General features: G+C 43.7%; 1 protein-coding gene across 1 annotated transcript in view; it reads right to left on the bottom strand.

The window, feature by feature from the left end:
• The window catches only part of CTNND2 (catenin delta 2), a 489,283-nt gene that overhangs the window by 297,009 nt on the left and 177,214 nt on the right, over nt 1-15,060 (bottom strand). The window contains exons 3-4 of the mRNA XM_044442939.1: nt 3,590-3,624; nt 1,445-1,561 (exon numbers count right to left, since the gene is read on the bottom strand). Of these exons, the coding sequence (XP_044298874.1) occupies nt 1,445-1,561; nt 3,590-3,624 (152 nt within the window). The remainder of the gene's footprint in view (nt 1-1,444; nt 1,562-3,589; nt 3,625-15,060) is intronic.

Raw genomic sequence — 15,060 nt, 5'->3', positions numbered from 1 at the left:
GTGCTGCCCTCACCCAGATCTAAAATATCCTCTTTCTCCCAGCTGCACTCCTTTGGGTGGGCAACTACTCTTCTCCACCTGGCCTGATATCAAGAACCAAACTTTGGGTAACCTCGTAACAGGGTTTAATTCATGCCATATGAAACAACAGTCCTCCTAACCTTGTGCAGAGTATCTTTCTCCCATCACTGAAAACCAGAAGCAGCTTGCAAGTGTTTCTCGACAACGCTCTGACATCCAGGCATTACTGAGCACAACTCTTCGGTGCAACAGCCAAGATTTAGAAAACATAAGATGAGATCTACTGCATGAAAGCAAACTAGCACATTCGGCACGTTTCATCTGTCTTTAATTAGAACATTATTTATGTTAGTCAAAATCAACAGCACCAAGGTTGTCCCCAAACCTTTGCTAGATCGTGGAGGAAATAACTAACTGATTTAACAGACTGCTAGCTCAAAAGATGCCAGATTTAATCTTATTCTACCCTTTCAACCATCTGACAGGTGGTTATTTTAAAAAATGGGAGAACATGTCTGAATTGGCTTTTTATACGCCTAATAATGCAGATGCAGGCCCTTTTGTTGTGTGCCTTTTCTCATTCTTTCAGGGGAAGCGACAGGTAGAAGAAAAACATAATAAAAATCAAGGACCAAATGCCTTTCAGAACCAAACATCTGCTTTGTTAGGGGCTGTGTAATAAAGATGGCTTTTGCAGTGTATTCATTGGGGAAATACTGAAAGCACACCATTAACCGAGAGATGAATCAAAACGGCTTAATAAGGTTTGTATTCTGTGTATGCAGACTCCTTTCATGAAAACCACCCAGAGAGTCTCAAGCTATTGGGCAGCAGAGAAATTAAATAAATTAATTAATAAATTAAAAATATGCCAGGTACCTGTTATAATAACTTATAGGATTACTCATTATCATGGAAAGGCTACACTAAACACTCTAAAGCAACTGTTTGAGGGGGTTTGTTGCCTGCATTTTGGGGGGTGGCTCCCATTTACTGGGGCCATTTGTCATGTTTACTCAGATGTACAGGAGCTGAGCACCATGTCCTATCCATACGATTCCTCAGGCTCAGTGAAGGAAAATCAGCACATTTTTCAAGTGCCACTTCACATACACAATTTAAAACAGGTGAAGAGCGCCAGCCGGATCCAACTGTTTCTGAAAAGGCTTCCCAAAGGCCACCAGCACATAAAAGAACCCCATGCTGGTTTTCATGGGTATTGTGAAAAGGACTCTGTTGTGAAAATTGTTATCGATATCCACACACGTAGCAAACGGCTCAACCATTTCAACTATGAAAGATGGAATAAGAATGTTGTAATGGCCCAGCATTCTTTCATCTTATAAGCCCAAGTCTTATGTATAGAGGGTGGGTCTTAATTTAGGGCAGGGCACCAAGAAAGGCAAATCCTTTAGAAACTTACTTTCACTTGTTGAATAGTCCTGCGGATCAAGGATTCCCGATTCTTGCAGCGATCTAATACATGAGTCCACAAGTTCAAGACCAGTCGTAAGCTCATCTTCTATATCCTTCTGGCCATCTGTAACAAAAGAGATTATTTGAAAAGTTTTAAATGACTGAAAAGATTAAGGCATCAAGGTAAGATAATAAACTGCCCCACCGCCCGGAGCTAGCCTAGCTGTTGGACAGTGGCAATGCTAATTCATAGCATTCTTTACACCACTGGACACGATCCAGTAGTTTACACAGACTTAAGGCCATTAATTTCAATGTGCTGGACAGTGAGCATGGCATCTAGGAGCCCATCATTTATACTTTGCAACACGTAATATCTAACTGGTAATTTTATTTGCAAACTGCATTTTGGCACAGTATCCTAGCTACATGGAAGGGCACTTATGGCAATTAATGGGTTGTGCATTTGCCACAAAAAGCCCCGTGTCACTTTTTCACACAGGCTGAGCAGCAAACGTGCATGCAGCTTCCTAAACAACGACTCTAAAAAGCAAGCGCATGAATTAACGGCTACTATGAGTGAATGGATTTGTAAAATTGTGTCCTGGGTTTGAGCAACTGGAGTGTGACTCATCAGAATGGAAAGGAGTTAAGTTGTTCATTGGAAATATGCTCCCTAGTCTTCAATATTTCCATTCTGAATACTTCAGTGCTGCCATGTTTATCTTGCTTTTGCTGTGAAGAGAAATGAAGGCCTACAGTGGAAGTAGGTCACTGTGCCGCTTAGGTAAGAGAAGGGGGAAGCTACTTTCAGAAGCATAAACTGTTCCCATGGAAAAGAGGAGACAGCCCAGATGTCATCTTACCTAATGACCTGGTTCCTGTGCTATGGCCAGTTCCTGGGTTCTTTAATGCAGGCATTAGTAGGGTTGTGGGAATGCCCCAGCAGACTACCTCCCATCCACGCACCCCTTCTGTTTCAACTAATAGCACAAGAACACGGTCTTCCTGGGTTGCCTGGTGATGTGTAAAACCAAGGCAAGGCAACAACAAAAGCACATTGTTGGGTTAATTCTGGGTCTATGATCACCCAAATAACCCAGATTTCTGGGTTTTGAAGCCAGGCAACAACTGAAGAAGGGGGTGTTAAAGCAGAGGCAGGCAAAACCTGGCCTGCTCATTTGCAAACTATTTATGGATTGTTAGCTCAGGTTGTTTGAGCATCTAAACCAGACAATTGTCAACAGTTGGTTTACTGGCATATTAGCTAAACTTGGGGCAAAACTGAGGCATCGATATGTATAACACACCAAGCAGAAGTGGGGGATCCTGAACAAGAATGTCAGATTTCAACCTTTGTTTGCAAGGGCATCAATGATTACAGGTGCAGATTTAGGTATCATAATTTGAGCATCTTGACTCCCTACCAGGAATAGCCCAAGAGTCATTTTTGAATTAGCAAAAAGTAATCCCTCCAAAATACCACTTATGCCAATCTGGTAACAGTGAATAACACCTAGGTAATTAAGAATTAATAGGTTGGTAGGATTTCATATTAACCTCTATTTTAGCCAGAAATTCTGTCTGCCTTATTACTGTTACAGTGTACTAGGCTGTCAATAGCCTGCATGAGCAAATCAATATTTCTTCTTTTATTTGGTCTTGTTCTGTTTTGGTCATTTAAAATTTTTTTGATAAGGTTGATCTGACAGAATTCCATACTTCAGTAATTTTATTTGTAACCAGTCACTTCATGTTTTGATTCATTATAAGCTGTTGATTTAGAGGAGGAAAATAAACAAGTACTACACTTTCTGTTTGGTTTGATTTGTGATTTAGAAGGTTGGATGAACAAGTGATATTCTGAGGAAGAAAACATATTCTGAACTAGTGACTGGGAACCCGGGGACAACTTGCAAATCCTGATCTCAGTAGGTTACATGACAAAGTATAACCAGCCAGTAACTCAAAACACTGAGTTACATAGATTAAACATCTTCCTGTGTGTGGGAAATGGATTTTTCCCAGTTACAAAGTATTTGTATAGAAAATGCAGCATCTCTGTAACAAAAGCATGGACTGGGCAAAATACAGGGAGATTGTCACCATCTGAGAGAAATGTTATAACACAGAATTCTATAAAATGTTTTACCTTGTGTTTGCCAATGAAACTGTTCTTCAGTTGAACTGGAAAAAAACCCATACAAAACGCATATTAGAAGAGAGAAAAGCTTTGGTGAATCTTGTAGAAATCTATTAAAAACTGGTGTGTTTGAAACTAGAGAGTACATCTCTATGACATTTCATGGGACTTTCAACATTGAAACCAACTGAAACAAGTTATTTAGATAACTGGCTTAGACCATAAGCCACTTTTCTGCTCACAGAAGCGGAAAGTGGATTTCTAACCATCCCCTCTCCATCTAGAGACCTCCACACCATATTCTGTACCTTTCCCAAGGGCCCATCTATCCCCAAGAGGAATTGCAGCGGTGTAGCAGCTGCATGGGAGAGCCCTATTCCATGAATGCCCTTGAGTTGAAGCCCTTCAAAACCAATCTTAATGGGCAAGCTATAGGCATATCACCTACAGGTGCACGACTTCACAGTTCTTTACATACCAGTAGGAATATGTTGCAGTAGCAATATCATAGCTACATGGTGGACCTCAGAGCATCACTGAATAGGCTCTTACAAGAAATCTAGTCCATGTGGTTTTCACCTGTTAATATCACATCTGCAGCCCGGAGCACCCACCATTCAGAAATAACGTTTGGGCAATAAGTTCCACAGTTGCGATTGATTCCTAATTTCAGGGGGCTACAGCTTGAAGCACCCACTGCAACACCGTGGAAATGTTATTGCTCAGAGGCATAAATCCAGGGTTGTCTGAACTCGGCGACAGACAATCAAGCAGCAATAGCTTCTATTAGCTCAGGAGGGAGATGTGAACAGTGACGATGCACTGGAGTTCCTAGATGAAGGCAGTGTTTGCGCTTACATGTGGAAGTTTTGGAAGCACAACAAAGACTCCAGCTTTCTTGTAAATAAACAGACAAGAAATCTCCGCTCCGCACCAAGCATATTGCTGTTCAATCCCAGCCTATATGGTCACACTTGGAATAAATTGAGTAAAAATAGATTTCTTGGATGGCAAGGAACATGTAAGCATCGAAAAGAAGCAAAAACAGGCTTCAGAGTGGACTCAGGGGAAAACAAGACATCGCGCTAATACATACATCACTGAAAAACATGTCAGGTTTTGTTGCTGTTGTTTAATTTCTTGGTAGGTGAATGAGGGATTTTCAGCAGGGCTGCGGCATGCTAGGAGAAGAGGTGGAACCCTTCTCTTTGCAGCCACAGGGCTGACAGAAAGCTCCGGTGGGCTGTTGTTCGCTTTAGGGATAAAGACTGCCATGGGCACCAGTGGAACTTTTTTCCTAAGGTAAATAGCAAAACCGTGTTTGCGCATTTTAATCAGACTTGCATTTGGATGGGCAAATGAGCAACATTCAAGGCCTCTGGGATCCTCTGAACATTGCCTCGCCACTTGTCCTACTCATGTTTCCAATTTACAGGCTTTGCTGCCTTTGCACAGACAGGAGATTTGCACAAATCAAGCAGTGACTGAACAAGAGATTTGCGCAAATCTTCCCAAACGTGTAGCGAAGCCTGAACTATTGGGCGGCATACAAATACAATAAATTATAATAACAGTAATTTTCTACCCAGGTTAAAGTGGGGCTAATTTAGTCTATGCACATATCAAACCAGGAATTAGGAATAGGACAAACATGAGCAAGACAAACACGTGTCTGACAAATTGGGAATAGTTTTGGCAGGCACACAATCACACTCGAGGCTTTGAGTGAGGCAGGCTCGTGTGTTTCTGAGCGAAAACTAAAGTCTCAGGCATTGTAGGCTAAATCTTTTTCTCCCCGTGGTGTAGTATTGGTGAAAGTCGCCCAGCACCCCAACGCTTACTATTCAACAGCAACAAATACTACCACCAACTCTCTGGGCGTGTGCGCAATTGACACTTCCCATCATGTGCAATTTGGCCTTCACACATTGCCCGATCGATCAATGAAAGCAGAAAAATAAAATATCGCATATAAGCTGCTAAACCACAGACAGCAAAAATACGCCCAAAATGACATCCTCTGCATCTAAAAAAACAACAACATTGGATGGCTAATTAAAAACAATTATGTGGCATTTCCTGAGTGTAATAACTTTATCTGCAGAGATTAGTATTGCAATAATATCAGCACAAATTTGTAATAAAATCATGAAGTAACAACCTCTCCAGCAATAACAGAAAATGCCTCTGAAATGTAACATTTCTATCTTTTAATCCCTTGGATCAGGCCTTGGATAAACTTTAAAAATGAAGTTTTAAAAAGTAACATCCAGCTAGCTCAGAACAGTCAATAAAGTTTTGTATCCTTGTGAATCTAAGCTTTGAATTTCCAGCTCACTGTCCTCAATCTATCCAAATAGCTTCTCTGTAGGGCTTTTAACTGCCATAACGTAGAATATTTGTTCTGATGTTTAATCCCCAGTGCCAACCCTCTCCTGGAAGTTTGTTTTTGAGGGATTACCGGTTTCATCATAGTAAAGTTTGCCTGCCTGCTAAGGTCAATGCCACAAGAAAATGCTCTGTATTTGTCTCTATCTTGCCAAATAAATAACCCTCCAACAATATCGCAAAAGGTCTGTATTTCTGTTGTGGTATGTTTCAGCTAAGCCAACATTAGTTTGTACATTAGTGATCAGCCAGAAGAAAGTTTACAGCAAATTCTACAGAAGGTGTTGGGCATTTCTGATTAATAGACCAATACTCTTTGCACAGACCAATCCTATGTCTACTAGTCAGATTTTTGTATGCCCTGTTAAGGGCAGAATTTCATTTCTGTCAACCCTTGCCTGAAAGGATGGACGTAAATTCTATGCGCCTTCTAGTCAACAGTGGAGAATATTCCAGCCCGCAGTCCGTCAGTTCAAATCCTGGGCCCCAATGTTTTCCTACCCCCCAAATTTCTGGCTCTGCACTGAAGTAAGCAAGCTCGTGCCAGTCCCTGACTCCAGGGTTGGAAGTATGAAAAGCACGGCAAGGCCCGCAGGCAGGCCTACGCCATGGGCACCCATGACCGAGGCATCCTCCAAAGACTGATTATCTGAACTGTATTTGTTTCGTCCATCGCGGCAAAGGTACAGGACAATTCAATACCCTGTCCCCGTTTGCACCTGCTGCCCAGATCTCTGAGGAACCAGCCCTGCCATGAAGCGGTGACATGAGATCACAGGGTGTCTCTGGAGGGAGCTTTCCGTATGCTTGGCCTTGTTCAGGGCATTTCACCAGGGTCCGGACAGCGCGGCCTTCCATCCGCAATCGCCCCACATTCTCCACTGGTTCTTTCTTCTTACCATGGGAAATTTGTTCAGAAAGAAAATAAGGTATAGCTGCATAATGTAATTGAGAACGTTAGACTCTGGAGTCAGAACCCCCCGCCTCCTTCTCTAGATGTCCGTGAAATGTTGTCAAAATGCAGCAAGCCAGACTTCATGTATCCGGGGGCCCTCCTGTCCTTGGTGCAGGGTCTCGGCGCAGAGCATCCCCCAGGCGGGGAAGAAGAAAACAAGCTGAAGGTGGAGGGTTGCATCCTCGACACACAGCCCTGAACGCTGTATCTGGACCATCGAACGCTGCTTCTTCCCCTTTCTTTACATCAAAGGGCCAGGATCATAGTCACAATTGGTCAGTCTGGGAACACTCTCTGCACTTTCCTTCCGTGTTGCTAAATCATCTAGCAAAGTAGATAGAGTTTCGGTGTTCTGAGAGTTTTAATGCAGGCCGCACTAGCACGCGGCCCCTACGCCAATGGCCACACAGAGGTGCAGCAATGTATTTCTAGGCAGAATTCAGCTCCTCCCATGCAATGCAGCATGCAGGTGTGACCCACCACAAAGTTCTGCAATCTCTGAGGCAAAGTGAAGGGCTTTGACACTTTACTCTACCTACTGATTTCAGCCACAGCTGACACATTTCGGTTATATGAACTGGAATATATACAAGATTGTACCAGGTGCCATTAATACACCACCTTATATGGTAATGCCTACATTTTATATCCCAGTTTTTCTCCTCTTGCAAGGAACCCAAGAGGACTTACATGGCTCTCCTCTTCCTCTTCCACGTTTGATTCCCACAACAGTCCAATGACATAGAGCAGAGCAAGAGTGAATAACTAGTCCAACATTACCCAGTAGGCTTCATAACCAAGTGGGGACTAGAACCCAAGTTGGGTCAGCCCCAGTTGAAACTCTAACCATTACACCCCCCTATGGCCAGAGCCCAGGTAGCTAAAATAAAAGGAGAATCAAAATGGCTGAAATAGCATTGCGAATAGACCAGCCAAACAGACTTCGTAATATGGAGAAGCAAGGCGGAACATGTTTTAGAGGGATGATGTGCGAAAATGTTAAGTGAGTTCAGGGAAGGAGAGGAAGGGAAAGAAGGAAAGAAACACTAGCAAGCCGAACTTTCACGGTTACATGTATTCTTGTCTCTTGAATGGTAATCCTTGTTTTGAAGCTAACATGAGTACTGCAGTGTTTATATAAGAGTGAGGAAGCGGCCTTTGAATACATCAGAGCACTGTCCATCTATTGGGCACTGTCTCCTACTCTGAGGACCACCAGCTCTCCAGGGTTTCAGACAAGAGAATCTCTGAGACCTACCGAAGTCAGTCAGTCAGGGAAACAGAGCGCTTACGTCCATATATGCCCAGCCGCCCCTTGAGATCAGCGGGAGAGGCCCTTCTCCGGGAACCCTCCGGGAAGGAAATTAGGAGGGTGAGTACTCGGAGGAGGGCTTTCTCTGCGGTGGCGCCCAACTTATGGAACACGCTCCCCAGAGAGGTCCGCCTGGCGCCGTCATTATTTGCTTTTCGGCGCCAGGCGAAAACCTTTTTATTTAAGCGGTATTTTAACTGTTAGTATTAACTGATTTTATCTGGCCAGGGCGGCTTATTTTATATTGTATTTTTTGGATTTTTAATGTTTATATTAATTTATTGTTGTAAGCCGCCCCGAGGCTTCGGCGAATGGGGCGGCATAAAAATGTTTTAATAATAAAATAAATAAAAAATAAATAAATAAAAACACTTTGCATGGTCAGCATGTACTGTACTTTGCATGGAGCAACGGCCCTTATTTATTACATGTGTGTATCTACACTACTGACACAACAGCAGATTGTTATAGCTAAACAACTGTCCATGTGGCATTTTCCTGCTTTAATTGAACCAATGGAGTAATGTTTAATGGTGTGATTCTATGACAGCCTCCAGTTATAGGTGCTGGCAGAGACAGGATCAATACTAAATTTACTTTGTTGGTGGAACCCAAAGTTAAGCCAGCCCAGAAAGGCTACTAAACTGGGACAGCCCAGAACATCAACTGAACACCACAAGGGTAGGGTGGGGTGGAGTGGGCAGAATTGGGGGCAGGATAAGGGGGGTGGAATAGGAGCTATTATAGTTGGAAGAGGAAGGGAAGCACAGGATTCCACCAGCCCAGTATAATATACGCAAAAGAGTATCACAAGTAAACACACATGCACTGAAATTAATGGCAAACCCCCTTCCTTCCCCAAAGCGACAGTGGAGAGCAGTATTTTGACAAAACCTGGAGCTGAGGATAGACTTGCCCCTCCCAAGTTCTCCTTGTTTCTGCCTAGCAGATCTTTCTTTTTTCAAATCTGCCCCCCCCCCCCCTTAAAACAAAGGCAGAGAAATTAGCTAGACTGGCTCCAGGCAAACACACTTGATCACATCCTTCCTGGGGGAGTGGAGGAGCTTCGGATTCACCCCACTTCTGCCCTACTTCAGGGCCTCTCACAATGGGAACACCTCCAAGTGACAGAATTACATATGCTGAACTTTCCATGGGTGCAAACATGGCATCCAGGATGGTAGAATCCATATTTACCATAGCAGGGAAATAAGTTGATTTCTTTTAAAGGAAATAATCTAGAATTTCAGCATTTATAAATAGAAATAAAACAGCATTTTATTTCAATAAAAATAGTGATTTGTAAGTAATGGCTATCTTGTCAATATAATCACAATCATAGTGACAAGAACAATGATAATGTCTTTCAATATTAAAGGAGTCACAATTAATCACCGTTTCAGTGTCACATATATAAAAACTGTATCAAAATTGATCATGAATGAATTCAATGTGAGATGGCTATTCTCCAGTATTAATAATTCAGTCTTGTGGAATGTAGTAATTATCATAACTATTTACTGTTGGGCAGTATTTTATTTCAAAACAATGTTTATATTAAAATAAACACATTCTCTACCAGTCTCCCTGCTGTTAAAAGCATGGAGAAGGATAGTGACAAAACCAGAACTTTCATTAACCATAAAGACAGGCAGACCCCATCCTTATCACATAAAGCATTTCGCAGAAAATTTCTCAGTCTACAGATGTATTTGTATTCCTCCTTGTCTGACATACCTACCTTTCCCTCTTTTCCTTGGATGTTGCATGATAAAGAATTTACTTTGTATTTTCTCCAAAACACATCCGGCCTTGTTTTTATTTTACATTGATTACACAGAACTTGAAGAGCTACGCAAAAGACCAATGGTTCCAGAGACAGGAAAACCTGCTAGGAGACACCACTGGACCACCAAGGATCACATGCCTCTCTCAGGGAGCTTATCTGTGTGTGTGTGTGTGTGTGTGTGTGTGTGTGTGCGCGCGCGCGCGTGCGTGTGTGTCTTGTATCGGGGTAGGGACATAAAAGAGAGGGGCATGTCACTGAGCCCCACGTTCTCCAGCATAATATTCACAACACTGGGAGGCTTTTCTCTTGGTGGATGTGAATCAGGCCATGAGTCCCTGCAGAACCATCAGACAAGCTTCCTCTTGGGGCTTCAATAACTGAGCAGGTTGGCAAAGGGCCCTTGCTCCTGGTTCCAAGTGTTGTACACTACAACTAGAATCTTGAACCTGGCCCCACATGTAACGCAATGTCCCCATTACCCAACCCGCAGATTTGATCTAGGAGGAGACCCATGGAGATCATGTCGAAGTATAGGGTCAAACTCCCCACTCCCTCTTTTGGTAGATGTCACGGATTGGGATGATCAAGGGGGCGACATGGTTAAAACCCAGCTAAAATGGGTCGTCGGATAGTCAGGATCCTCCAAGAGGGCTTGCTCCTGCACCACCTGGGCCACCTCAACGCGCCGAAGGGGCTTTTGCAGTTGGCCAGGAGGCATCACACACGCTTCAGTCCGGAGTGTGCGCGCTCTCCAGGACCAACTGCCCCGTTGCCTCCTTAAGCTTCCCCTCTGCACAGAGACGCATCTACCACTCCCTGGACCATTCAGCTCTGCCCCCTCAGCTAGTGTCCATTCGCTGGCAAGGGCCAGGATCAAAAGAGCTTGGTGGGCCGTGCCGTGCAGCTGCAAGCACCTTGTCCAGGCTGCAGGACCTGAAAGAGATCCCTCCACGTCCACGTCCACGTCCGGCGCTTCAGCAGGAGCTTACTAGCAAGAGTACAGCAGCAGCAAATTCACTGAGGAAACGGGCCATCTTGTCCTCAAAGTGTGATGCACATGTTTGCAGTGGGCCTTGGAGGGGGCCAGGGCCCCCATTCACTGGGGAGAGTGTCACCAGCCCCTGGAACACCAAGAAGCGCTCTGCTGGACGGCCACTCAAGCGCACAACGGCAGCAGCAAAGACAGGGCACTTTGAATCAGCATGTGATAAGCAGGGATTATGTTCTCGAGCGCATGCTTGGTTATCATCAGCTCTTGCGGCGTTTGTGCTCCAGCCAGCATCTACCCTGTTGCGCCGATCATAGCCCCCCACTTTATCACAGAGGAAGAAAAAGACCTGTGTTTTATTCTATTGATGCTGTGTTTTGTTCTATTTTGTCTTATTGTTAAACTGTCCTGAGACCACGGTAAGGGACGTTCTTAAAAAGTTCGAAATAAAATAAAATACCTCTTCTAACTCATCCCTGAGTGTAGAACACAGAACAATGCATTTAAACCACAGCACACCAGATTCAGGCTGGACATCAGGAAAAGCTTCCTCACTGTCAGAGCAGTATGACAGTGGAACCAGTTGCCTGGAGAGGTGGTGGCTCTCCCACACTGGAGACATTCAAGGCAAAACTGGACAGCCCTCTGAGCGGGATGGTGTGACTTGGCACCCTGGACCAATAGGGAGCTGGACCTGATGGCCTTCCTGGCCTCTTCCGATCCTACCATTCCATGAATCTGTGAACAAAGCAGACTCTACTGTGCCAAAGAGAGCACTCAGGTACAATCCAGTCTAGTTCAGCGGTGAGTTTGGTGCCTTGCCCGGATCACCAGCGCTGTCTGCCACAACTGGCAACCTTCTTCCACATCACGTTTAGTACAGACGAAGGCTGCAGGTCATGTGCGTTGTAGAGAGATGCTGCTAGTGCAGCTGTCGTGCAGGCTGGATTCCAGAGGGCGTCTGTGCAAACACTTGGACTGCTCTCCAGGAAGTTGAACTCATGGCTGTGGAAAGTGGGCCGCAGCCCAGGGAGCGGATTCCCACCCCCAAAATGGATTCCTCGCAGATACCTAGCTGTGTGTTCAAACCTCACTGGGAAGAGATCTGACCATGGCAATGAGATTACCTGGAAAATCTGCCCCTGATATCAGGATTATTCACCTCACAGATTGCAGCAAAGACCAGGTCAAGGGAATGAAACATAGAAACATAGAGCGAGTCAGAAGGGGCCTCCCGGGCCATCTAGTCTGACCCCTGGCTCCAGCCAGTTCCACTCATGACATGCCCACCATGTGCATGTCTAGCCTGTCCTTGAACACCCTCACCAATGTGACTTCAACCACCTCCTGTGGAAGCCCATTCCACACCCTCGGGTCCTAACTGTCAGCAAGTACTTCCTGGCATCCAAATTGAACCTTGGTTCCCTGAACTTGGCTTTGCTTCGCTTCATATGTCAAGCTGATGATAAACTGACCCTTCCTGTTCAGAAAACACTGAGTTTAAGGTTCTGAGTGTAGGAAACAAGGTGCATTGTGTGATTTCCTAACACAAAAGTTCAGAATACAGTGTCTCATATTGAGGCTGTTCATATTCAGGCACATATTCCAGAGTAGGTAAGACTCGCTGGACAAGACTTGCTCGAGAATGTCAAAGGTGGTAAAAGAAGAGGACGACCAACTATGAGATGGAAGTCTAATTCCAAAGGAAGCCTAATTCTTGAGTTTAAAAGAGCTGAGCATAATTTCAACGCCACTGGTTGTGAAACAAATAATCACCAACATCAGCTTTGGCATAGTATCCTCATTAATGCATATATTGTGACTATCTGTAAATCAAGCCACAAAACCCTTGGTAAGTTCTTTCTTATCACCTTACTTTGTCATATAAATATGTCACTCTTAGTAAGAAAGATTGATAAAGGTAGCATTTGTAAGCTAGTAAGAAATTTAGTGTGAAGTGCTTGTACTACATTTTTAAAAAACCAACTTAGAATTTCTAAGTCTAAATTGCAAAGCATTTAGGCCAAGCAGTCATACCAAAACAACATTTATTTGCTTCATTCGATGCTAGATTTTATGCCATGAGAGGAATACATATTGAACGCTCTGCTAAAGCAATATGCTTTATATTAGACTTTCTCCTGGCCGAGATCCAAAGAACCACTTTAGGCATTTTAGGCTTGGGAATGCCCAGTGGGACTTTTGAGTTTTTCCTGCTTTGAACAACAGAGTTATGCATTCATATCACAAGTTGTTTTTGAAAATCTCCCCAACTCCACATTTCAAAGGAGTCTCGGAATACGGAACTGTGTTTGAGAAAGTGGCTTCTCCATTTCAAAAGTGTGAGGCTAAATTGCATGAGCATGACCACCATGCCTCCGACATGGGTGCAATTAGAATCATAGAAGACTAGAGTTGGAAGGGGTCATGAAGGCCATCGGGTCCAACCCCCTGCTGTTGCAGGATACCACGTTACACCATCCCACTTAGATGGAAACATTCCCTCCCCTATGAAGAGCATACTCTGTAGCTGGGAAGGTGGGAGAATTCAGACTGCATGGACTGGGGCTAACTTACTGGTGTGGCCACTGGTGTAATCCAGAGCAGTGCTATGGTAGCTGATGGTTCAGGAACATGATGCATCAGGGATATGGTTACTTGCAAGTGAGGGTCGCTTGCCAGAAGTAATTGGACAAATGCACCGTGAGACGCAAATCAGATGGGCACTGTACAGTTAGATGCATGTCTGTAAGAATGAAACAAAGAGCAGCCAAAACATAAGAGTAGCAAAGCTTTCACCAATTTGCCATAATGAGGGGTAGCTATTCTAAAGCTGCAATCTCATAGCCTCTATCTGGGAAGAACCCCCATGCTCTTTAATGAGCCTTACTTCTTAGCAGATATGCATAGTATTGAAAGAGGTATTTCCTTGCTCACTTTGGGGTTGAAGCTGAGATGTGGAAATGCTCTTAGTATAAAACCTAAGTCTCAAAATGATCATTAATCATGTCTATGTGTTTGTGATAACATGAATTATTAAAACATTTTTTTAAAACTCCAAGGTTCAATATACCTTTTCCTTGGTGATTACCTCAATGTTTGGTATCGTGAATACAGTCATTCTCTGGTCTAGGAGTTATTTCCTTCGATGCGATTTTTCCAAACTTTATTGATTTATGTCCACTTCCCATGGTTAAAAAACGGCATGAACGCCTAAAAAAATCACTCCTGACTGATTCAGTCAGAATTATATTTTGTTCAGCAATTAAAATTCACAAACATTCTCCATACGTATTTATAGTATTATCTTGAATATTTATTGGGGAGCTAGCCCATATGGGGACTGCAGGTGGCGCAGTGGTTTAAGCTGCTGTGCTGCTGGGCTGGTTGATCGAAAGGTTGCCGGTTCGAATCTGCACAACGGGGTGAGTTCCTGTTGCTCCGTCCCAGCTCCTGCCAACCTTGCAGTTCAAAAGCATGCAAATGCAAGTAGATAAAAAGGTACCACTTAGGTGGGCAGGTAACAGCATTCCATGCACTTCGGTGTTTAGTCATGCCGGCCACATGACCATGGAGACTGTCTGAAGACAAACGCTGGCTCCCTCAGCTAGGAAACGGAGATGAGCACCGCCCCCTAAGACAGGCATGGCTGGACGTAACGTCAAGGGGAGACCTTTACCTTTACCTTTTAGCTCATATTTGATACTGCGCATCACCATCTCCACAAAAGAAACCACTCAAATTACTCATGCTAGCATTAAACCTCCTGAAAGTACGATTTCAACCTCAAGATACTTTTCAGTTATTCTCTCTGAAAGATGTTTTCATGAATCCCACTAAGATGAGTTCTGAGTCAGCTGTTAAGTGAGGGATATAAATATTGATCACAACTGAAGTTTGTTATTAATCAATAAGCTGAGTACTTTCTTTTTCATTTGGTATCTGTTTCTGCTCCCTCAAGGACATCATGGATAGAAAATCAAATAGTTCTACCTGCCATAATTTGTCCATTGGCTTTAACCTTTCAAACTACTTGTTGAAAGCAAAG

This window comes from Varanus komodoensis, unplaced genomic scaffold (assembly GCF_004798865.1).
Source record: "Varanus komodoensis strain SLA01 unplaced genomic scaffold, ASM479886v1 scaffold40, whole genome shotgun sequence".
Classification (NCBI taxonomy): domain Eukaryota; kingdom Metazoa; phylum Chordata; class Lepidosauria; order Squamata; family Varanidae; genus Varanus; species Varanus komodoensis.
Note: the sequence above shows the minus strand (reverse complement) of the source record. Positions and strands in the feature narration are given on the sequence as shown.